Raw genomic sequence first — 24,555 nt, 5'->3', positions numbered from 1 at the left:
ACAGCCGAGGTGCCACCCTCGCTCCGCAGGGCATCCAGGCTGTCGGGGCACGTCTGAGCGCTACTGCCCGCGCTGCCGCTGCGGTGCCTGCCCAAAGCCGCTGATGGCAGCTTGGCCTTTCCAGTGGCCCTTGCGTTTTAGCAGCACTGGCAACAAACACTCCACTTACACAGAGAAATCGCGTAAGCCGCCGAAGGCCTGGCAAGCACTTACCCCGAGCTCTCAAGCAAGGACCTTGGGCATCTGCATACGAGTGAAATAATTCTACGTGAATAATGTTTACCATCTCACTCCAGTGAGGTTTGGTCTGAGCACTGACACCAGTGTTTACTACAAAATGGTCACTGTGTAGCAGTTCTGTATGTAAACACTTAAAGCAATTTAGTGTTTCGGTAAGCCTAGGTTTAAATGAGGTCTTCTTTTACCATTCCTTCAAACGGTCTTGTGGCATCTTTAGTTTATTTGCTGGGATTTTATGCGTGGGCTTTGATTACAGCAAGAATCTGCACATTGACAATCTCTCCAATAGCAGAGTCAAGACTGAAGGAAGTAAAAATGCAGTTGTCTTCATTGCATAAAATACATAGTGAATAATTTGCTGTGACACCGTAATTGTAAAGAACTCTGCAGCCCCAAATCTGTGTATAAACTATAATCCTCTCTTTTAAAGATAAAATGTTACAAAGATGATCACAGTGGTTCCTCTATTCTGTAACTTGCACAGGCTTTCAACATGCTATCACAGTAAAACCTGCCTCAGAAGCCTGGCCTGGTGTGCATCGGTGGATGTTAGGAGAAAACTTGAGTCTGTCTGTGTTCTGGCACACACCAAATTACACCTCTGTTTGCAGGGTGAGTAAGCCAAGCGCACCATACGCTGGGCTGCAGCTTCATGTGTGGGCCTGAGATAGATGAGTTGCAGCCTTTCGTGGGAGGGCCAAAAAGGCAAATGGATTTTGTCAGCGCCATGGGATTGTGCTGCCTTCATAATTCTACAGGTGTGCTGCAGTGAGGTACAGGCAGCTTGTATCTGATGCATCTTATGTATGATGCACCTTTTATCTGTGTGGATGCACAGTGCCAACTCAGCAAGGCAGGCTGTAGCCAGTCTCACCTGGTCTCCTCGGGTACAAACATACAGAGATGCCTTAAAAGAATCACAAGGAGAAATGTCAATGCATTTCTCAGGCAGAGTGTGTTTCTCTATTAAGAAAGGCAGTGGTATGGCACTCTTCAAAATGCAATTGAGAAAAGCACTCCAGAAAATTGTTATTCAGGCAGATGTTTTAATTGTCTAAACAGTCAACAGAACGGGTCCTGACTATTAAACTGAAAGGGGGAAGGCTTTTATAGCTACAGCACAAAAGGAAAAAAAGCAGGTATTCATCCAGTTGTGTCACAGAACTTTTTCCCTGGCTCTTGCTTATTCCCTTACTTAAAAACAGCAGTTCAGCTCTGTGGAGCACTGTAAGACAATCAGTTAAAGGCCCTGGTGGGTAAGCATTGGAACAATACTGATAAAACGAGTACCTGGGAATAGACGCCATAGCAAATTAGTTTTGTACTAATGCTCCCTTCCACAATGACATAAGGAAACTGTGCTTGAGTGAAGTATCTTTTAATCTATTAAATTTGTGTAAACAGAGAATTAAATTGTAAATCACAATTTAAGTGGTAGAGATTCATGAGGAGGTTTTAGGAGGACTTTAATCACCTTCATCAATCCTCTGCTGGTGGTGGTGAAAGTATCTACTGCTATCATTTGCTTGAGCTAGTTAGCCCTCATTCATTCTACATGTTAGAGGATAAGGATACCTTAATATATTAGCCTCAGATGGAGGAAAAAATCCACAACTCTGAAAAATGACTGGTAGATGATTATGGTTTTTTAATACACAAAGGAACACTAATAATAAACTGAGTGGGGTTATATTTTTAAACCAAAAAGATCATGGGTATTTGGGTATCTCCTCAAGATTCTTTTAGGTCAACATCACTACTGAAAAGTTACTTGTCCCCTGAAAATATCTGATATTCTTGAGATTCTGCTTCCATCATCCTTATATAGTGTTCTTTTAATGTAAGGTTATCTTTTGTTATCTACTGCGTATGGTACTTACCTTCACAGATGACAATGCTGAGGATGTTTTTTCCAAAAGAAAAACTTCATTTAGTTGTCAGTCCTAATACTTACAGGCACTCTCTTATTTACATAGCCACAACTGAATAATAGTTTCAGTGGGTATTTGAATAACTAGCTGCAAAATTGGGCTCTCAGATCTCCTTGTAGAAAGGAACAGTATTTCTATAGTACACTCCACAAAAGTCTATGAAATATATAAGACAATATAAATAATGCTCACCTCCCAGTGTTGTTTATTAGGACATCACATCTTAAAACATATCCTTATTTGATTTTGCTAAGGCCAGTCCCTAATTAATAAACAACATCAAAATACTAAAACTTGACATAGGAGCTAGTCAAAATTCAAAACATTTTTCAGTGACATTACAGCTGCTGCAGCAATGTTTCATGAAGTTGCTTTTTTCAAGTATGCAATAAGATCACCTCTTTCATACTGCTTTTTAATTCCAGCAAAAATAATTTTCGTACCAGGAATTTATTTCTTAGGGTTCCCCAAATACTCCATCAGTGTATTCTCACTCCAGTCAACTCCTGAAAAACAAAATCATTGTAAAATTCAAGGCTGGCCCAACGTAATATATTTATGAAAATATCAACAATCTCAAATCAAACGTGTGATGCTCCTGAACATGTGCCTAGAATCCAAGAGGAATGTGAGCATAAATGATATATAATATAAAATGCACAAGGTATACATTGTCTTTGTGTCACTTTAGTAAGTCAAATATAAATCCAAAAGGATGCATCATGGAGAGTTGCAGTTCTTTGCACCATTTTACACACAACTACTTACTACTTTTAAACTATGTAAGTATCTTCATAATTCCAGTATCCAGAAGATCCAACTTTAATTTCATACAGTTGTTGAAAATGAGCATCTACAGATTGACGTGAAATTATCAAGGCTGTGCTCCATTGAAGGGCATTAGTAAAAGGGTTGTCAATGAGGTTGTCCAGAGTTCCTGGAATCTCTTGACTGAAGTTGAAAAACTGTTAGTGTTTCCTTCCAACCCTGCTAAAACCTGTCTCTGACAACAGAAGCCTGCTGTTGTGCTGAAGACTACTGAAATACCTGTAACCACATGTTCAAGTTTCTCTTCTGTCCTCCAGAGTTGACTCTTCCCACTGTCTAAAGTGGATTTAGGCATCACTTTGTTGGCTTTCTTTTAAAAACTTGTACTAACATCTCTATGATTTGTTCACTAATTTTTAATGAAAAAAAAAATTAATATATGCCGACAATGTTTTGTATGAAGGGAGTCCCAGTGTAAAGTGAATGCCACAAAACATTTCCTAGAAATCACAGAAAAATAAAAAAGTCAGCCAATTTTAAAGCACCTTAGTAACCAGAAAAAAAACAGGAGTGTATTGTAATTAGTAGCTTGATTCAAATAATATAATTTATATTCAAATAATATAAATAAAAACAGTGAAACCCACACAGAATTACTTTCCATTTTTAGATGTTCCACTGCTTTTCAAGACTGTCTGTATGAAAAACACAAGACAAGTCATAGCTTACTAGTAGGTGACAGTATTTAGTTAAGTGTTATGAGCAAAACAAGTGCAGCACACCACGATGCCAGTAGAGGGTAGTGACCAGCAAACAACATCTAAAAGCGCTCTTGGGAAACAAATTAAAATCTGCCCATTGATACTACAGAGTTCTGGGAAAGCTATATACCTTCTGACCTGGTGTGCTGAATATTGGTAAAATTTCATTTTAATATAGGGACCGAGGATTTTTGTTTCTGAAACTATAGTTCAGATTCATCTGCAGTAATGCAAAATAGACAGCTGTGAGAGTAACTCCTTGTGAGTAAGGCTTTCTACTGTACCTCTAAAGAAAAAGTTTCTTTTCATATATGTCCCCTCTAACATGCACCTCATCCATGTCACCTGTTAGTTTTACTTTTGTTCTTGTTTGCATCTGAATAAGAAAATCCTGCAGCTTGTCCTGATCTGAGGCCAAATAAACCCCAAAGATTTGGTCCTGTCTTGTGCTTTCCGTCTTTTTCAACCGTGTGGCACTGAGAACATTTCTGAATAAAGATCTTGCCTTTTTCAACATCACCCATTTTGGTCTATGTAAAAAAAATCTAAAAAAATGGAAATTTGAACAATATTACAGAGAAGTTCACTGTTGTTGGTCACATTTATCATCTCCTTCAACAGTTTTATAAAATATTTCTGTCTTGCATGATAATAAAAAATAATGTGTCTTAAATTAATGAAAATTTGACCCAGATTTAATTGTAAAGGTAAGTTTGGGTAAGACTCTGTTAAGCTGCATGATTTCTTAACATGATCTGGTTGCCGATGGTCACGAATTAATTTTTTTTTATGTTATCCAATTTACAATTAGGAAAAAGCACCATGGGTTTTTTGCTGCGTCTCTGAGAGGTGCTGAATTACAGAATTTGTTATTCTTAACTTTAGAGGTTAAGGAAGCTTTAAGTTCCTCAATTGCTCTTCTAGAGCTACTTCAGTGGTAAGGGTAAAGGTCGACGTACTTTTGTCTAGAAGGCCGATCTAAAACAAACACAGCAGCACCTCAGGATTTCCCTGTGGGTGCCAGTGCTACCTAGAATGTCTCCACAACTGTAGAATTAAACTCCCTTCTCCAGTGCCTGTCAGGACACGTTCATGATAAGGGGGATTTCCAGTGGCCCGGACAGCGGGAGAAGGTGCCTGCGAGGCTGCCCTCGGGCCCGTGTCCGCTGGGGAACGAAGGGGTGTCGAGCTCCTTTCGGCCCTTGGAGGGCACGACAGGCGAGGCCGCCCCGCTGCTCCCTGTTGACCCCCAGCCACCGGCCGCCTCTCCTAAGCCCAGCGAACCACCCGCCACCACTCCGCACTCGGCCTGTCCAAAAGCAGGTGTCATCAAAGCGAAGTCCAATCGCAGAGAGGTTAACTCAGCACCCTCTCTCCTGATTGGTGGGTCCCAGGTCCACGGGGCGGGATTAAGCATCGCGCCTTTCTTTCTGGGAGGAGCCGGAGGCGGCGTGTGTCGCGGTGCCAACGGCCCCAGTGGCCGGCGGGAGGCCGCGGGGCTGTCATGGCGCCTGAGGCAGTGCCACCCTCCCTTTGCAGGCACCTTCCCCATGCCGAAACGCTTGCTTCTCTATCTGAGTGGCGTTGCAGCCCTGTCATGGCTTCACTCTGCAGTGCCAGGCAAAAATGGTGTCAGGAGTTGGGGAAAAACGAGCGCAGAGTTCGGTGCTGGAAGGCACGTCACCTTCCAGCCCTAAAACACTGCTCCTGATGTGTTGAGTCGTAACCGTGCTTTTCTCTAAAGGCTTCCCATTGCTGTGCAAAGAAAGAGCTTCCTAGATTTTCCAACATACTCCTTTACATGGAACCAAACCCAACCACTATATCCAAAGTATGTTCCTAAAAATGCTCATCGACCTTCTACATTACATTCCCAAAACAGGACACCCTTCAACCCCCACAAAAATGCTGCTTCCAAGGCCACTGCCAGGACTGCGCAGTGCTCGAAATATTGCCTCCTCCAGGTCTTCGGATCGCCAGACCTTGCCTCCATGAAACTTCACTGACAACGAACTTGACAACTACATCTGTGTGTGTGGAAGGAAGGGGGGATTTCTGCATGTTTAATTTGTGTGGAAAATAATAGAAAGATTGTGCACACCCCGATCCCCTGATTTCTTCATCTAACCCCATTTTGCACCAGGAGGTGTTGGTCTGTTATGATCCCGGTAAGAACGGCACTTAGACTCTGTAAAGTATCATCTACAATGCTATTTATTTACAATGCTAACAGAAGAGAATAAATAGCATAGATGATTTCACGTCCCTTCAGATGGTGGGAGGCCTAGATGCTGTAGCATTGAGCGGGCCACCGGCCCACACACAGCATGCCGTGCAAACCTCCTCCATAGCAGAGATTCTCCCCTTTCGGTCTTTCAAGCATTTATAAGATTTTCTTACAAGGAAACAACTCCTATCATTTCTGCAGTCAAAACAAATGGTCTCATGAGACCTTCTTGCTGCACTGTTAGATAAAGGCAAGGCTGGGCAGGAGGTGTAATTGCCGGTAGTGAGTGGGGGCAGCCCGCAGGCTCCTCTGTAATGAAGAGCTGGCTGAGTTTATTCCGTGGCAGAGGGACGCAGGCGGCACGGCATGGCCTGAAGGCCAGGCTGTACCTGCAGCACAGCTCAGCACAGCCCCAGCCTGTGTCTCACTGGTCTCTTCTGTCAGGTGTCTGGAGATAGGACAAGAGGAAATGGCCTCAAGTTGAGGCAAGGGAGATTTAGGTTAGATATTAGGAAAAATTTTTTTACTGAGAGGGTTGTCAAACATTGGAATGGGCTGCCCAGGGAAGTGGTTGATTCACCATCCCTGGAGGTATTAAAAAAGCGAGTGGACAGGGTACTCCAGGGCATGGTTTAGGGGGCATGGTTAATGGTTGGACTCGATGATCTTGAAGGTCTTTTCCAACCGAAATGATTCTATGATTCTATGATTCTAACTGTCCTGTGGATCACTGACCCCTCGATGTGCAGTGGTCATGGCCACTACAACCCTAGGGCACTGACAGCTCTGGTATTCAGCTGAGGAATTCTTTATTTTTGAATCCAACTATTAAAGATGTGATGAACTTTATAATAACATTGCATTCTTCACATTTTATTAGCTGTGTGCTTATTTTCCTACAGATAGTTATTTTTCCTGGATATTTTTTGTGCTTGTTTCTTGTGGAATACATTGAGTTCCATGGGCCTCTGTATCATGAGAGTTCACAAGAGGCACATTAAGCGCCATTGTTGCCTATGTCAGCAAAGGCCTTGAGAACAGTTTCTTCATGGGTCAGGGCAATCCCAAGCACAAATACAGGCTGGGCAATAAGTGGATTGAGAACAGCCCTGAGGAGAAGGACTTGGGGGTGTTGGTTGACGAGAAGCTCAACATGACCCAGCAATGTGCACTCGCAGCCCAGAAAGCCAATCATATCCTGGGCTGCATCAAAAGAAGCATGACCAGCAGGTCGAGGGGGGTGATTCTCCCCCTCTGCTCTTGTGAGACCCCACCTGGAGTACTGCGTTCAGCTCTGGGGACCCCAACATAAGATGGACATGGACCTGTTGGAGCGAGTCCAGAGGAGAGCCACAAAGATGGTCAGGGGGCTGGAGCACCTCTCCTATGAAGACAGGCTGAGAGAGTTGGGGTTGTTCAGCCTGGAGAAGAGAAGGCTCTGGGGAAACCTTATAGCAGCCTTCCAGTACCTAAAGGGGGCCTACAGGAAAGCTGGGGAGGGACTTTTTCCAAGGGCATGTAGTGATAGGACAAGGGGTAATGGCTTTAAACTGAAAGGGGGTAGATTTAGATCAGATGTAAGGGAGCAGTTCTTTACTGTGAGGGTGGTGAGGCACTGGAACAGGTTGCCCAGAGAGGTTGTGGATGCCCCATCCCTGGAAGTGTTCAAGGCCAGGTTGGATGGGGCTTTGAGCAACCTGGTCTAGTGGAAGGTGTCCCTGCCCATGGCAGGGGGTTTGGAACTAGATGATCTTTAAGGTCCCTTCCAACCCAAACCATTCTATGATTCTATGGAGTAACTCTCTCTTTATGGCACTACTGCTGTTTCAAAGGAGATGGGTCACCATGTAGTGTATTGAGTCTCCAGTTGAAGGGGGCCCTTTAAAAATAAATAAATTATTGCAGCAGAAATGAGTATGCTAGGGAAATATTGACACAGGGTGCAAAACTGGGAGGAGTGGTCGCTACACCAGAGGGTCATGCTGCCATCCATATGGACCTGACAAGCTGGAGGATGGTCTGACAGGAGTATCAAGAAGTTCAACAAGGGGAAGTGCAGAGTCCTGCACTTGGGGAGGAACAACCCCCTGCACCAGTACATGCTGGAGGGTGACTGGCTGAAAGCAGCTTTGCAGAAAAGGACTTGGACACCATGGTGGACACCAGGGTGGACATGAGCCAGCAATGTGCCCCTGTGGCAAAGGCGGCTACCGGTATGCTGGGCTACATTAATAGGACTGTCATCAGCAGGACAAGGGAGATGACCCTTCCCCTCTGCTCAGGACTGGTGAGGCTACACCTGGAGTACCGTGTCCGCCTCTGGGCTCCCCAGTATGAGAGAGACCCAGAGATACTGGAGAGAGTCCAGTGAAGGGCCACAAAGATGACTGAGGGACTGGAGCATCTCTCCTATGAGGAAAGGCTGAGAGAGCTGGGATTGTTTAGCCCGGAGTAGAGAAGGCTCAGGGGGATCTCATCAGTGTGTATAAATAGCTGAAGGGTTGGAATGAAGAAAATGGATCCAGACTCTACTCAGTGGGTCCCAGTGACAGGACAAGAGGCAATGGGCACAAACTGAAACACAGGAGGTTCCATCTGAACATCAGGAAACACTTTTTTACTGGGCAAGTGACTGAGCACCGGCACAGGTTGTCCAGAGAGGTTGTGAAGTCTTCATGCTTCGGGATATTCAAAAGCTGTCTAGACACAGTCCTGGGCAACTGGCTCTAGGTGGTCCTGCTTGGGCAGGGGGTTGGACCAGATGACCTCCAGAGGTCCCTGCCAACCTCAACCAGTTTGTGATTCTGTGATTCAGGGGAGAGGGGGAGCCCGGGAGTGCTTCTCCTCGGAACCAACCCTCGATTCGTTTCTGCTTAGTCCTTCCCACCCGCCCGCTGCCGCTCCCGGGGAGCAGGTGCCTGTCTCCCGCAGGGTGGACACGCCGGTGCCCCGGCCGGGCCAGGCCAGGCGGCTCTTCTGCCGCACGGCCCCTCTCCGCGGGGAGCGGGGTACACCGCACAGGCCGGCTGAAGCGGCGCTGCCCCTCGGCCGCAGCCCGGGCGCTGGAGCCCGGCGTGGGGCGGCCGGGGAGCCCCGCCCGCCGCAGCCCTGACTGGGCGCGGGGAGGCGGGAGGGGCGCGGCCGGCGCGGAGGAGGAGGCGGCGGCGGCAGCAGCAGTGGCGCAGGAGGGTGAGGAGGACATGTTGTCTCCGCGGCGGAAAGGGCGCTGCGGGCGGTCCCCGCCGGCCCCCGAGAAAAGCCAGCGGTCCCCAGCGGCCCGGGAGCCCGGCGGCCCCGCTATGGAGGAGGGCAGCGGCTTCCGCCTCTCGGCCGAGTGCCTGGACGAGCCGCCCAACAGCCGGGTCTTCGTGGTGCTGGGCAAGGACACGGGAGAGGCGCTGATCCGGGAGCGCTTCGCCCCCTTCGGGGACATCCAGAACATCTGGCTCCTGCGGGACAAGCGCACCAACGAGTCCCGCGGCATCGCCTTCATCAAGTTCGCCCGCAGCTCGCAGGCCTGCCGGGCCATGGAGGAGATGCACGGCCGCAGCCTAGTCCCCGACACCAAGCCCATCAAGGTACCGCCACCGGGCCGCGCTGCCCGCTTCCTGCCGGGGAGCGGGGCCGGGGGCGAGCGAGCGGGGCCCGGCGGGGTGTCCCCGGCCGCCTTCCCAGCACGGCGGCCGCGGAGAGCGGCAGGCCTCGGCCGCTGCGCCCCGAGCTTGCCGCTTGGGAAGGTAGTGTTGGCCTACGCGGGGGCAACGGGGAGCCCCTCAGCGGGGGGCGGGCGGCGGGGACGGCCGGTGGCGCAGGCCCGCCTGGAGCAGCCCTGGAAGACCCCCGGCGAGCTGGCCGCCTCGCCGGGCGGCAGGCAGCGAGCCGCTACGGAGAGCGTCGGACCCGCTCCTCGCGGCCTTCTCCGCGCACGTAGTGCCGGTGCTGATGTTGTCGCCCCTCTGGGTCAGTCCCGGCGCGGTTTCGGCGGCAGGGCTTGCGGGCTCGGCCGTGCTCTTCAGGGGGAGCTGCAGTGGGTCCCACCCGTGCCCGAAGTGCCCACGCGTGGCGTAAGCTGCCACAGGCCTGGGGAAGACGCAGTGCCTGGAAACTAGGGGGGTGTGTGTTCGCCTGTTTGTTTTTTTAACCTTGAGGGGGTCTCTGTGAAATAGTCTAAACCAGTATGTTTTAAGTGTTGTAAGCAAGATCAACGTGAATAAGTGGAACTGTCTTTGCAAGTATGTTTTATATTGGTTTTGTAGCTTGTGTACAGTTTTTTCAAAACAGCTATGTGGGTTTTTTTATCTATGGAACTGGCTGGCAGCTTTCAGCCTCTTGAATTGTTTTCATATTCCCCAAGTACTAAGAAGATATGAATGACTTTGAACAGTGAAAGAAGATTCCTCGTGTTTCATTTGAAAATGCAGCTGAGTTGGTAAAATCTTTTCTGAAGAACTTGCCATTAGAAGGCAAAAGATCAGAGTTGTATTGCTTTCTCTCCTGCATGACTATTAGGAAAATAATTTAAGAGCTCTGTGAAATCAGTTGCTGCTGTTGCATAAGAGGCTTACTTTGAAGGTTGTTTGTATTTTTCTTATTTGGTTGTTATGGGCTTTTTTGTTTGTTTTCTGTGGGGTTTTTTGCCTGGTTGTCTTCTGGGGTGTACTTCTCAGATGAAATTAATTTCAATAATTAAAAAGGATTTTAACAGTTACAGATGTGAGAAGTTACAATCCTTCATAGAGCGTTAGACCTGCAGACTCTGGCCCTGCTGAACAGTGAACTGCAGTAGCAAGGTTTTAATAAGCTGCTAGGCTTTTTTGTTTGTTTGCTTGCTTATTTTTTTGTTACTGCTGCTATACTAAGACTGTTGCAGTACTGCATTTTTTTGCTACCTCATATGCCACCTATGACATTGGCAGTGCTGCTGAATCAGGCTTTGATATTCCTGTCCATTCTTCATTATCCCCAGTGAGAACTTCTGCTGGCTTCTGTCCTGTTTGGGAAGCCATTTGGGGTGTATTGTATTTGCAGGTCTTTTGTCACGGATGCATCTATGATCAGATATGTTCTGTTTTTCCACGTTAGGAAAGCTAGCGTATGTGAAAGATAAATACAAAGACTTGTTAAACTATTTTTCTTGCTTGTTGATGTGTGGTTAAGACATGTTCTCCAGTAATTAATGTCTATGTAATTATTTCACTAGGTATTTATTGCACAGTCAAGAGCTTCTGGAAGCCACCGAGATGTTGAAGATGAGGAGCTTACACGAATCTTTGTTATGATACCGAAGTCCTATACAGAGGAAGATCTGCGAGAGAAGTTTAAGGTACTGATTTGCTGTTTGTTAATTGTTATTTTAAATTGCCTTTGTCTTAATTTATCAGAAGGGCGTAACGCATGGAACTTTAATGCATTTTCAAATATTGTAAATTAATATGCTTTTTAATTGTTCTAGATGTATGGAGACATTGAATATTGCAGCATTATTAAAAACAAGACTACTGGAGAAAGTAAAGGTTTGGGCTATGTGAGGTATTTAAAACCATCGCAAGCTGCCCGAGCAATTGAAGAGTGTGATCGAAGTAAGAATCTGACTGAATTATTTCAAGTTTTTCACAATAAGCGTGTGTCATCATTAATGTACCTTTAATTTTTAGTTTTGTTTGCAGGCAAATTATTTATAATGTAAACACATCTTGAGACAAAGTTCTGTTGCAAAAAAAAATATTATTATTAACATTCATTGAGAACAGTCACCTGATTACATTTTTGCAGGACCAAACTGCATGTAAGATCAGTGAAAAGAGTTTGGAGATGGATATGGAGTTTTTGTTCATGCATTATTATTGGCCTGTAATGTAGGGTTCATACATTAAAATGAGATTTGCCTGTGTATCCCTGGGAATATGCATTTTTAATCAAATGTATTTGATATAAAATGAATTTATATATAAAAATATATTTGATAATCCATAGGGATTCTGTTGTGATTACATTTATTTAAGAACAAATTCATCCTAATTGAAGTTTGGTGTTTTGTTTGTTTTCATTTAATGTCATGATTAATCTGTTACAGAATGAAAGACTTTGTATGCTTTATGACCAACTATTTGTCATTTATGCTCTAGTACCAAAAAGGTGTTAATGAATTTGAGCGAGTCTGGTGGAAGGGCACCAAGGTGGTCAGGGGCTGAAGCACATGATTTGTGAGGAGAGATGGAAGGAACTGGGCTTGCTCATCCAGCAGAAGAAAGGCTTTTGGGGAAACCTAACAGCAGCCTTCTAGTCTAACCTCCTGTTCAATGTTTGCTTAATCACAAATATGAAACAACTTGGTGTGTGGGTGTGGTTGGTTTTTTTTTCTTTGTTTGTTCTTCTGTGTTGTTGGTTGTTTTTTTTCCTCTGGTAATGTATGTGGTGGTTCTGCATCATACCTATCATAAGTGGTTCTACAAAAATTGTATTTGTGACTATTCTTGCATAGGAATGTGAGGCTGAGATTACTTAGCAGTTAAATTTTATTGCCTTTTTGTTGTGAGGTTAAAATGAAATTAAGAGTAATACCTACTTCTTTCATAAAAGCAAAACCTAGATCAGTGTGAAACACACATAAACTGCTGTTATAGCATGGAAGTTCAGGTGATTGCCTCTGGAGTGTCTCTGAATCCTGCCAAGTATCGCAGAATGGTCGAAGTTGGAAGGGACCTCTGGAGGTCATCTTGCTCAGCCCCTCTGCTCAGGCAGGGTCACCTGGGCACTGTGGTTGCCCAGGACCATGTCCAGAGGGGTTTTGAGTGTCTCCAAGGATGGAGACTCCACAACCTCTCTGGGCAACCTGTGTCAGTGCTCAGTCACTCTCACAGCAAGCAGGCTCTGTTGTGCTTAACTCATGACTAGGAGTAGTTCTATGTGGAAGTTGTTAACTTTCATGCAGTTATTATGGCAGGCTTCAAGAGCTGTAGATTAGTTATTTTCCTAAGGCCAGCACTTTCTGGGTTTTCTGAATAACATGTTTCTAAATACGGTACTTGGAGAAAGTGGATCCAGTCAGATAATTCAGATGTGTTGAGGTGTTGCTATATGTGTGGTTGTTTCTTTCAGGCTACAGGGCTATTTTGGCTGAACCTAAAAATAAGTCATCTGAGTCTTTTGAACATGATTATTATAGTAATAACACGAGGCAAGAACCAAGAGGAAATACACTTCCATTTTGTAAGTCACAGCTTTTTATACTAAAAATGATTTGTAGTCTTGAGTATGGTCACAAAGTAAGAATGCAGTTTGGAAGAAGGGAAGCTAATGGAGGCTTAGGTCAACACTTTAGTAGATTGAATGTTGGAGTTAGAAATGAGCCAGGCATTTAATTTCTGTATTTTTATGGCTTGCTTTGCTCTAGTTGGCCAGTTATTTCGTGACCTTCATTGGTGAAATAAACACATTACCTCTAGTATATAATTGACTTAGATTGCTTTTAAAAGTTGAATGAAAAATATAAATGAGATGAAGGCATGCTAGTGTGATGACTTGAATTATTTATTTTATGTTGATTCTTGAGGTGGGCAGCCAGAGTTTTGTAGTTTTGAAAAAAATGAGACCAGAATTCAAGAGTCAGTCTCCAAACGTCTGTCGGTGGTATCACGGCTTCCCTTTATCCAAGAGCAGCTGTTTGCCCTCTTTGATCTAGTTCCAGGACTGGAGTATTGCGATGTTCAGCGAGATCCTCATACCAATAGTGGTAAGTAAAAGTACAAAAAGAGCTTTTTTTTTTTTTCTTTCTATGAAGGGAATGCCTTTTAATTGTACTGCAATTCATTTGCATTGCAAAATACAGTACACTTGTTGGAAGGAATTAATGTTTTATGAATCAATGGTTGCTGCTGTCATTGATGCATAAACCCCCAAATTCAGTTTTGTTTGAACCCCTGTTTACACATAGCCTTAAATACCTTTATTTTCAGGTAATAGAATCTCAAGAAGGACAGAATCAAAACCACGAGAAGTGTTTTTTGTTCGAATTAAGTTAATAGTTTTGGGCAGAATAAATGGAGAAAAAGTTTCAAAAATTATTAGACGTGTAGTTTAAACGTTCTCTAAACAGATCTTTTGAGTTTTCATCTTGAAATGGGCGTTCTATGTGTGTGTCTGTGTGTAGAAGCTGACATGAGTAAACTGGATTAAGTGATTCCAAAACAAATCATGTTTTGTATTTGGAAGATTGTTTTGGTTTCAGTTTTGTTGTTTTGCTGTTGCTGAGAAAAATGTGGAAGAGGTGTCTTCTCCAAGAAGCTTGGAATGGAAATGATTCAGAGAGTTAAAATGTAACTTTACAGTACTTGAGATTCACTGTTGATGGGATAATTGTATTTTAAAATGAAACTGTATATGTTTTTGTTTCTAATTCAGGGTTAGGGAAGAAGACATGTTTTCACTTGTGTTGCTTTATTACCAGCTTTTCAAGTGAGCATAAATATAGCTGATCTGTCACTAGCTAATTCTGCTGAAGTTTTCTTCACAACTGCTACTGATGTTGCTGTTAAGTAATGTAATGTGTGGTAAAAAGACTTAAGAATTTTGTATCATCCATGACTAATGTGCAGATTAATCATATTGCTTTTGTAAGTGTAGTTTATTCTTAGGATTTACCTGTATCACATTGAAACTGTGTGCACTGTGTTTGTAGGGTATGCTGTGATTCAGTACAGTACTGCTGCGTCAGCTATATATGCCAAGTATAAATTACACGGTTTTGAGTATCCTCCTGGGAATCGATTAACTGTCATTTTCCTAGAAGATGGGAGTGATAGCTCAGAGTAAGTACCAATACATAGAGATAGGAAGTTGTAAGTTGTGTTTTGGGAGCAAAATTTAAAATAAATAAATTTTAAACATTAGAAGTAACAGCAACGTCACTGTGATTTTTGTTTCATTCATACCTGTATACAGTATTTTCTGAAATTTAGTTTGTTTGGTTTTTTAATGGTTTAGAATAAGCCTTTTGAAACTTACTAGTCTTTGATAAAGAAAAGATTAAAATATATATTCTTAAGATACACTGGAAAATCTTGGATTTGGCAAGAATCTTTGTAACAGTCTCTGTCATATGTAACAAGGCTGGAATGTATTTTTGAGGTATTTGTATTAAAACCAGATTTATCTACTTGATATCTTGGTTATGTTTGCAGTACTGCAAATAGTAGCCTTGTGAAGCACATGTAGAGTAAAACTGTTGGGTGCTGAGGATCTGATATCTCCACTGTATGGGGATTGTCAGGTTTTACTTTAACCATTTCTAATCTGTTCTGTGATTTGAATGCCCATTATAAGTTGAATGACTTAGGTATGCTCCTGCAGTGAATATTTTGGCTTAGTTTCATCCTAAAGAAATCTAGTTCATATCAAAGCTATTCTGGGATATGAATGAGGATGATAAGGAGTGACAATGGGGAGATTCACTTCAGAAGTGCATGTGTGATCTAAACTAAAAAAAATATTCACTGCAACCATCCTTCTTGCAAACAATTTCCTTCATTCTTCAATAATTCCTACTATTTCATGGCCCTACAACACGGGTTGTGAATCTATGCAAAAAGTGCAATTGCTTTTTCTTATTCTGCAGCAGAACAAAGAAAAATTACTGGGAAATGGGAACTGGAAATAAACTTTCTGTGCTAATATTCTGACTTCTGAATTGAATCTCTGTGCTCTTTATTGAAACAGGTGAAATTTTGCTGTCCCTTCTGCCTTTTAGGCACTTTTCACAAAATGTAGGGGTCTCTGTAGAGTTAATTTCCCTCCCTCCGCCCTGAGTATTAAAAAAAGCAAAGAAGAGTCTTGTATCTCTATATGTAGAAATGTATATTTTCAGGGAGTTGCAGCTAGCATGCATGCTTTCAGATCGTGCCTAGAGTGTCATGAAAGCCTGACTTGATTTTCATTATCTATATGAGTTTACAGATTTCCAGAGATACTTTTAGATGTGCATTAAAACTTATTTTCTCTTCCTGAATTAAAGATTACTGTAACTTAGCTGTTTCCTTAAAATAGTTTATTATCACTTCTGGTTGCAGCCTCATCAGAAAAATGGCAACACAGCTGGTAACAGCACATGTGTCATCAGTGTTGCGGAATAACAATGCCATTGTTCAGCAGTATAGGACACCTCCTGTAAGTTAATATAATGGATACTGTTAATATTCTTCAGAATTGTAAGAAACTTCAGATATGTCAAGAAAGAACACTGCTTACTTTCTTCTGTAACTGTTTTAGATGCTACATTTTTAAGATGTATCTCTTGTTGGTTTGTATGTTTTTATTCCCTGTAAAGGTGTCTGACCTTACTTGGATTTACTGTCCAATTTAATGAAATAACCTACTTGGATTTACCGTCCAATTTAATGAAATAACCAAAGTAAACAAATTCATTAAGGAGAGACTTGGTAGAGGCTGTTTATGCCCTGTGATGGGAACAAAAATTGTAAATAAGGTAAAATGAGTTTTTTTCCCCCCATCAGTTAATTTATACTTGCATTTTTTTCCCCTGTTTCAGCAGGCATTTGGAGGAACTTCTGGCTCACAGTTACTTCAGCCCCAAACAGATGCCATACTACCACCACACAAAAAAAAAGTTCCACCTGACACTTCTGTGAAGGAAAGGCTTTTCATACTTTTCCATCCCCATCCTTTACCTGTAAATGTATTGGAGGATGTGTTCTGGTAAGACTCCATTTACAAATAAGTGTTCTCTAACCAAAAAAATAATGACAAAATATTTAAAATAAATGTTGAAAGTAAAAAAGTTTGTCATAATGAAAACTCTTTCCAGAAAAGACAGTGCACAGTGGTCAATAAGTGATCAATAGGTAACAGTTGCTTTTTGAAACAAGTGTGTAATGGAATTGAAGCATAGATGCAATGTCATCACTACAGCAGCTTTGTTATTGATTAACGTAATCTGAAGTAAAATGTCTAGTCTCTTAACATTTTTTTAGGCAAAAAATGTAGTACTGATTCTTACAGCCTAATTTATTTGGCATTTTGTTGTACATATTTCTGTAAGGAATTTAAGTATTTTGATCCATTTCTACAGTACCTTAGGGGAGTAAGTATAGGGAGGTTTTTTTCTGATATATCCTGAGACGTTTTGGTGGCTTGCATCTTTTTGACACCATTTCAACTGTCCTTTCACACTACCTCCCTATGAGGAGCAAAGACTTGAGAGACAGTTTTTGCCATCTTTAAAACAAATCTATAGTTCAGCTGTTCTCCAGTATTTTATACTTATTTTTAGTATACTCTTGAAGAACACGACATTTCCCTTTTCTAATAGCTGGCATTTGCAATAAATCTTTGGAAAGCCAAAATATTTTCCAAGCACCAGGAGAGGAAAAGAAACAATATGGACTTGTACAGTTTTAAATTCCACTTGTATTTGATATACTGGATTTTCTTAATCAGATGCTGGAGAAGAGAAAGGCTATGCACCCTAGTCTTGACACTTGTGTAACTTCAGTATGAAACAAGGAGACTTTTTTTTTTTAAACATTTTTTAAGGAACTGTCTAGGAATCTCCTGAGGACTTGGAAATCTTTTTTTTTTTTTTTTTCCACAAAGCCTTAGCACTTGCTTTCTGAGTCATTTCAGTGAGAACTCAAAGATGAATCACAACTGAGCAAGTTCATCTAAGTGAGATGCAAGTTTAGCCTCTAAATTATCTGCTGGTTTGTGTGTGTGTGTTCTTTTCGGTTTGTTTGGGGTTTTTTTGAGCGCCATTTAGTGTTTGGGGACTGTGGTATTGATTAGCTTTACGTATTATTTTAAATAAAAGATAAATCACTGGTGCTTGTGGTTCTATTGTAATATTCCATAGAAAACATTGTCTCCGAACTTTCAGTTTTATTTCTCTTCCTGCCTGGAATCCTAGTGAAGGGAATATGAAAATTGGGAGTTTTGGAAGAGGGCAGCACGAGAAATGATAGCATACCTGTGAGAATATAGTTTTTGCAGCTACCAAATCATATATACCTCAGATTGGATAATAGGTGTCTATGTTGCAGCAAGACCTGTAAATTATCTTTTTTTCTCCCCCCTCCCCCTGCCAGTCGTTTTGGACACTTGATAAAAGTTTACCTTGTGGCTGGAAAAAATGTTGGCTATGCAAAATTTGCAGACAGAGCAAGTGCCAGTGATGCCATAACTGCGTTACATGGCAAGATTGTGAATGGTGTCAGGCTTAAAGTAAGGTTGGCAGACTCGCCTACAGAAGAGTCCAACAAACGTCAGAGAACTTACTGAGCAGGTGAGTACCCAGTCTGAGCTGTTACTTAAACTGAAGTTCAACTACTCGAAATAGTGATAGGCAAAGTATTTTTAACTTAGATATGAACATGTAATGATAAACTTTAAATCTATTTTTAGCTAACAACTTGAAATTTAATTTGTCATATATGTGTGTATACATATATATATGGGTGTGTGTATGCTTATATATGCACACGTACACTTGATTTTAGTAAAAATCTATTTTTATAATTTTTGAATAAATATGAACCAGCTGATTAGCATCAATCTGGATGTTGACAGAAATATTCACTTTATGTACATAAGACTATCAGTTAACATTGAAAAGAGTATGCAAAAATAAACAATGGAACTGAGATCAGCTTGTGTGTGTCTTTTCTTTCATTAAAAACACATGTCTTCACAATGGTATTGGATAAAGAGGCAGAATTCAGCCCTTGAAGGGCAGAGGAGGGAAGGGGTAAATAAAAAAAGGACATGGAAAGGACAGGGAAGGTTGCCAGGTGAAACCAAAGGTTTGGGATATTTGGGTCATCTGGATTCTCAGAAATCACGTGTAGCTGGAATGTGTGATAGTGAAGAAAATATTGCAGAGCCTGTTGTGGAGGGATTGAGGTGTATGTTTAGGATAATTAGTTTGAGGATTTATTAGTTGATGCTTATGGCTTATGAATGCTGGCTGAGCTTCTAGAGAGGTTTTATAGACTTCAGGGACCAAAATTTACTTGTTCTTTTAAAACATTGATTCAAATTATATCAATTTTTTTTAATTTGTATTTTTTTTAACATTAGGACTATTACCAAAAGAGAAATATAGTTGGGGGAGGAAAGGCTAAGCCCTGTTTTCTACAAAATAACTCCCAAATATTACTGTAGCTTCTAAATAATTTCAGTAGCCATATTATCTTTATAGGGGACATGCAGTTTTGCTTTAACTCATTCAGAAAACATCACATGAAATCTTGACTCTTCCCATCAATATTTTACTTCTAAGCTTCACTCCTTGTACCTTTCTTTCTGTAGATACTCTTCGTGACCCAGGAGTTGCAAAGACCAAAAAAGATTTTGCTCACAGTGTTTTTTTCCTCCTTCTTTCATAAGGACTTTCATGTTGTTCTTTTGATAAGCAGCAGTTACTAAAGATGGCCTTAGTCTTTATACACAACTTGCTTTTTAAAAAAATGGATTTCTACCGTTCTTTCTCTGCATTGAATTGTAGCTAAAACTCATTTGAAACTCTTTTTTAATCAGCAGCTCTGGTGAATGCAATTTTAAGTAACTTGTACCCATGCTCTTATCTTTGTACAAGGGTTTGTTTGTTTTTAATGTGACTTCCAATAATAAAAGGCCAGCCTCTTGGTCGCTACAGGAAAAACTATGATGTAAAGTGTAATGTAATACCAGGTCTTCCTTGACTACTTTTACTAGAAAAGTGTAGGTATGGTATGCATACAAAATTAGAAACATGATTTATCCTTACTTTTTCTTTGTTTTTAAGAAAGATAAGAGTGAGTAGACTGTGAGGTTCTCTTCTGATTGTCAGTCTAAAGCTGATTTTTATTTTTTTTATTCACACACGTGTGCATACCTATACACACACACACACACACACATTTTTCCAGTGTGATTTTTTTGAGAAGATTCTTTAAGGTCTCCAGCTGACAAAAGGTGCAGTTGGTCACCAAATCGGATTTTCAAAAGGCTAAAACTTACTTTATATTTCAAATTATGGTTGAAAATTCTAATATATACCTATTATTGACTATTTAGAAACCTGAACTCCCTTATAAGGTGAGGGTAAGACATATACTTTTGCTGTTGTGCCATTTTACCTGATTAGAAAACTGGAGAAAAAGGTCATGTTTGAAGAATAATCTTTTTACACATGCAAAATTACAGTAGAGCTCTTTGTCCTTTCCAAGGTTATTGAATTTCTGTAAATTTTCAAATAATAAAGAGTACTAGTTTTAGTTTAGATGGACACCCTAAATCTGTCTTGGGCAGATTACTTGTAATTCTGGTGCAAATGACTACTGAGTATTTCCCCTCTGATTAGCCTTTCATCTGCTGTGTCTGTGCAGTAACACAGGTAGAAGAGCTTTCTAAATTTACTGTGTTACATCTTGTTACATCCTGTACATCAGGTTCCTGATTCCGAGTCTTTTAGCAGGTTGTGTTGTCTTAGCATCTATCTCTTCATAGGACAGACAGACAAAATTATTTGCTCTCTTTTTGTCCTTTAGCCAGTTTCTCAAATTCAAATGAAATGGTACATAAAAATAAAGATTCCATCTGTGCTCCTTTTTAAAAGGGCTTGCCGATTTAAATCAAGCTTACCACTGGGGACTCTGCATTGGACTGACTGACAAGTTTTGCAGTAGTTCAGAGGCTTATATTTTGCTTTCAATTAAAGCTTTAAATTGTGCATGTGAAAGGGGATGGAATTCTCTCTACTGCTGAAATAGTAATTTTTTTTTTTTTAAGATGTCAGAATATTAACTTTTGTTCTTTCTGAATTTTGGCTGGAGGAAATAATCTTAGCTAAAATTTCTGAGAGTTTTCACTTAAGGAAGTCTTAAAAAAAAAAATCCATTCTAAAGTCCTGTTGTATTGCTTGCTTTTTATCTCTAACAAGGTGACTGGATTTCTGCAATTGTCCTTTCTATGCAAGGTTCTCTGATTTAAAATCTGTGATAAGATCTGTGAATTCAATAGAATCTATATGAAAATAAATTTAATTCAATTGACTAATTCAACTTAAATAAAATATTTATTATTTCAACACAGCTTTTATCTGACTTTTTGAAGTTTTTTCCCAATAATATTTTTCTTCTGTAAATCATCTTTTTTTTTTTTAAATATAATTTACAAAATTGTTTCTTAAAAAATGTTTTATGGTAATGGTATGCTACTGATAATGCTCTTGCAGTGTAAACTTCTGATCATAAGAACAGTCTATTACCTTACAACAACCTTTGTTTATCAAGAGAATTTGAATACATGTGTATTAATATTCTAAACTAATCCATCCAATGAATTTTGCAGGCTCTGGCTCTCCTACAAGTCAATGAAAATTCAGTTGTTTTATATGAGTTGTTAAAAGTAGCAGAGAATTGATGGAAATACAGACCAATAAGGTTCTCTTAACTACTTTAAGTTCTAACATAAGGTTGGTTTTTTGGGGGGGTGAGGTTCTCCCCTTTACGCTAAGTAAGTATTAATGGTTGAAATAGTCACTTTAAACTATCTTGCTTTGAGTGGGTGTAGGCTTGAGAAGAGAACTAGTGTCTACTTCTAGGCAGTTTCTAAAAGCAGAAGCTATCTTAATGTTCTTCGTGTTGACCAGCTTGTGCTCTCTACTCAGGTTTTTGTATTGCTTTGAGTATTTCGTGAGAATCTTACTGCAGTTGTCCGATGCCTGTTGTGTAAATTATATTACTCAAAAATAGAAGAGGAAGGAAAGAATTTGGTATCTTTCAGAAGAATTTATTGTGGAATTCCAATTAATCTCTTCATTGCAACCTAGTAGTTCTATTTTAATACACCCCCCCCCCCCCCCCGCAAAAACCCCACCCTCAAAAACAAACAAAAAAACCCCCAAACCCACCCCAAACTTTTTTCACAAAGCTTTCCAGTAGTCCTTAGAAAGCAGAGCTTCTAACTAGCACTGTATTAGAAATGCAAAACACAGATATCTAGGGCTGGATTCTGTGGCTCTTGATAATCATTGCTGATTGGCTTTAACCCATAGCAAATGGACTCATTGCATTTTTCCCCTTCTGAAAACGGTGGTGTTTTAAAATAATTATTTAGTTACTTACTAAGTTGAAAAACATTTATTCTGTCATGATATACTTGGTTATTGTTGTCTTTTATTATCCTTGTCCTGAAAAAGTCCTGCATCACTGATTTGATTTGCATTCATTTTTTTTAGTTAAAACTCTATTAAAATCTTGAAGTTTAACATGTATATTTATAACGATTTATTTCTATGCAAAAATGTTTTTAAAAAAGTAATTGTATCAGAAAAAGAGGTATTTCTTTAAAAGCTAGAGAAGCATATATAAAATTTTAATTTTATTCTTCTAAATATATCAAAAGCCTTATTTATATGCTGATGTAACAATTATGTTTTATAATATATATTTTAAAATAAAAATAGGTATGTTGCTTTTTGATACTATTTTTGTACTTGTGTTTTTTCTACAGAAACTAAATAATGACATGACCCTCAGCTAGCTGACTGACTGACTGAAAACGTGACTAGACATGGTTCCTGTGGACAGTGACAGCTTTTTTTTTTTTTTTTTAATTGTTACTTAGTTGATCTTCTCTCTCTATATGGTACTTTCTGGTTTTGAAGATGCAGACATGCAGTTTTGAAAACTATCTAGGCACTAAAAATTGTAAACTGGTGGTTGTTCTTGTAGTAGTCTATAATCTTGTATTACAGAAATCTCTCGTGTTTAACTGAATTCCTCCTCTAAGATGGAAATTACAATGATGGGGGAAATAAAGGAGTCTGTTTTGTGGCTTGACTGGTTAATTGATAATGATTCAGATTATAGCTGTTAAAACAGAGGACAATTCTTATGATCCAAATTGCACTGAAAACTGAAGTACAGCAGTAAGTTCAAAGAAAATTAAGTAACTGTTTCAAAAACTGCTAGCGAACCTGACAGTATTAAGCTAGATTTAAGAAAATAACTGTAATCAAGAAAATGATTCAAGTACATTCTGAACTGTTTTGTTGATTTGGGCCAAAAGTATTCATTATGCTTTGTATGCTGTTTAGTGAAAAGGACATTTGACTGTGGGTCAGACTACCAGAGCTGCTTACGTTTATCCTTTCTTATCCTGAGGTCTTTTGGTTATAACTGTGGGGAAAGTATGGAGTCTAGGGGTGGTTTTTGTTTTGAGGGGCTGGGTTGCTTTTTTGTCTTTTGTTTTTTGAGTTTGTTGTTTGGTTTTTTTTTTTTTTTAAGAAGCTTTCAATGTATATGTTGTTTAAGTAAGAATTGGACAATTCAGCATTTCAGCAGGATGAAGAGGATTTCGGCACTGATGAAGAGTAAATGAAGATAGTTCTAATAAGTATTTGCACAGATAACTTTCAAATGCCAAATACTTTTCTGTGTATTCCTGAATACTACTTGTTGAATTGAAAATATCCTGGTTATTAAAATAATTTATACAGATAAAATTGATAAATTCTAGTTGTATGCATACTAGAGGACAAGCACGCTCTTGGATGCATCTTGCTTCCCAGTGTTTCCCGTCCTGGTCCCTTGATCATCAGTGTGGGGAGAGACAGTGGAGCATCCTCTCACTTCCTCTGTCTCTGAGCACCTGCAGAAAGGCTTCCTTCCAAAAAATTCGTAACTCACAGGAAGATAGAGGTGAGAATGCAGGTCCTACTCCCTTAGTTACCAGGCATGGGATAGTGAATTGGGTTTCAGAGTAGACACAGCCAGTGTATACAATTTTAACGTGGTGGGAGAGTTACTTACATTGGTAAGGGTGATTGGGTCACAGGGATGACACTGAATGACAGCCCATAGTAGATTTGGATAGTGAGGTTTATTTAAGAACCAACAAGATGTGAGCTTTTATCCTACCTCATAATTTCATGCACTTACCTGCTTTTCTCCCCTCCCCACCAGCAGTGTTGGGTTCACTTAGCCTCAGATTCCCTTCCCAGCAGGGAGATCGCTGCTGGGAGGAGGGTTGGGCAGACGGATGCTCTTGTGCTGCACAGCTGCTCAGTCACTAGGCTCGCGTCCTGCTGGCCAGTGTCGCTGGGCAGCCTTTGGCATTTGTTCCTATGCAGCTCACTGAGCTCCAAGATGATCCCCCCCTTCCATGATTCTCACCTTCTGCTTCTCCAGCCCCTTATTCTTTCCAAGAATGCTACTTCTTAACAGGAAGCCTTCCTTGCAGCCTCCTTTCTGGTGCTCCAAGCCCCTGACTTTCCCAATCTCAATAGTGAATGTGCAGAAGCACAGCACTTTATAATTAGTGGTTTTGTCTTGTGTCTATTTAAACTATGTTTTTGCCTACAACAGATGGCCTCCTTTTCTTGTTTTCTTTGTTTTTCAAAGAGAAGGAGGAAATGGGAAGGTATTGAGAAATACCTCCAGTTGTAAGTAGCTGAAAGCTGCAGGTGAAACTCTTTTTTATTTTCTCCATTGTTTTCCAACAGCAAATGACACATCCCCATTAAAGCAATGCCCCTGGTTGGTGGTTGGGAGGGGAAGGGGAGCAGAGGATTTGATACAATCTTTTAAACTGGAAGATATGCTTGCTCAAAACTTACAAGTTTTACCATTCAGTG

At 40.8% G+C, this 24,555-nt stretch overlaps 2 protein-coding genes across 3 annotated transcripts in view; one reads left to right on the top strand and one right to left on the bottom strand.

Moving 5' to 3' along the window:
• The window catches only part of PDE11A (phosphodiesterase 11A), a 164,855-nt gene extending 160,607 nt beyond the window's left edge, over window positions 1-4,248 (bottom strand). The window contains exon 1 of the mRNA XM_052792292.1: window positions 4,059-4,248. Within this exon, the coding sequence (XP_052648252.1) occupies window positions 4,059-4,217 (159 nt within the window). The 5' untranslated portion in view covers window positions 4,218-4,248. The remainder of the gene's footprint in view (window positions 1-4,058) is intronic.
• Window positions 4,249-9,084: 4,836 nt separating this feature from the next.
• Window positions 9,085-23,424, top strand: RBM45 (RNA binding motif protein 45). Of its 2 annotated transcripts, none has more exons than XM_052792628.1 (10): window positions 9,085-9,505; window positions 11,128-11,250; window positions 11,380-11,506; window positions 13,026-13,136; window positions 13,480-13,659; window positions 14,605-14,734; window positions 15,992-16,088; window positions 16,474-16,637; window positions 18,023-18,219; window positions 22,431-23,424. In XM_052792628.1, exons 1-9 carry the CDS (start codon window positions 9,128-9,130, stop codon window positions 18,213-18,215), a joined length of 1,503 nt encoding a protein of 500 aa, XP_052648588.1. In that variant the 5' UTR covers window positions 9,085-9,127; the 3' UTR covers window positions 18,216-18,219; window positions 22,431-23,424. The 2 variants fall into 2 exon arrangements, with proteins under 2 accessions (XP_052648588.1, XP_052648587.1); XM_052792627.1 differs by having other exon boundaries at window positions 16,471-16,637.
• Window positions 23,425-24,555: the final 1,131 nt, after the last annotated feature.

The sequence above is a fragment of the Harpia harpyja genome, chromosome 7 (assembly GCF_026419915.1).
Source record: "Harpia harpyja isolate bHarHar1 chromosome 7, bHarHar1 primary haplotype, whole genome shotgun sequence".
Lineage (NCBI taxonomy): Eukaryota > Metazoa > Chordata > Aves > Accipitriformes > Accipitridae > Harpia > Harpia harpyja.
Note: the sequence above shows the minus strand (reverse complement) of the source record. Positions and strands in the feature narration are given on the sequence as shown.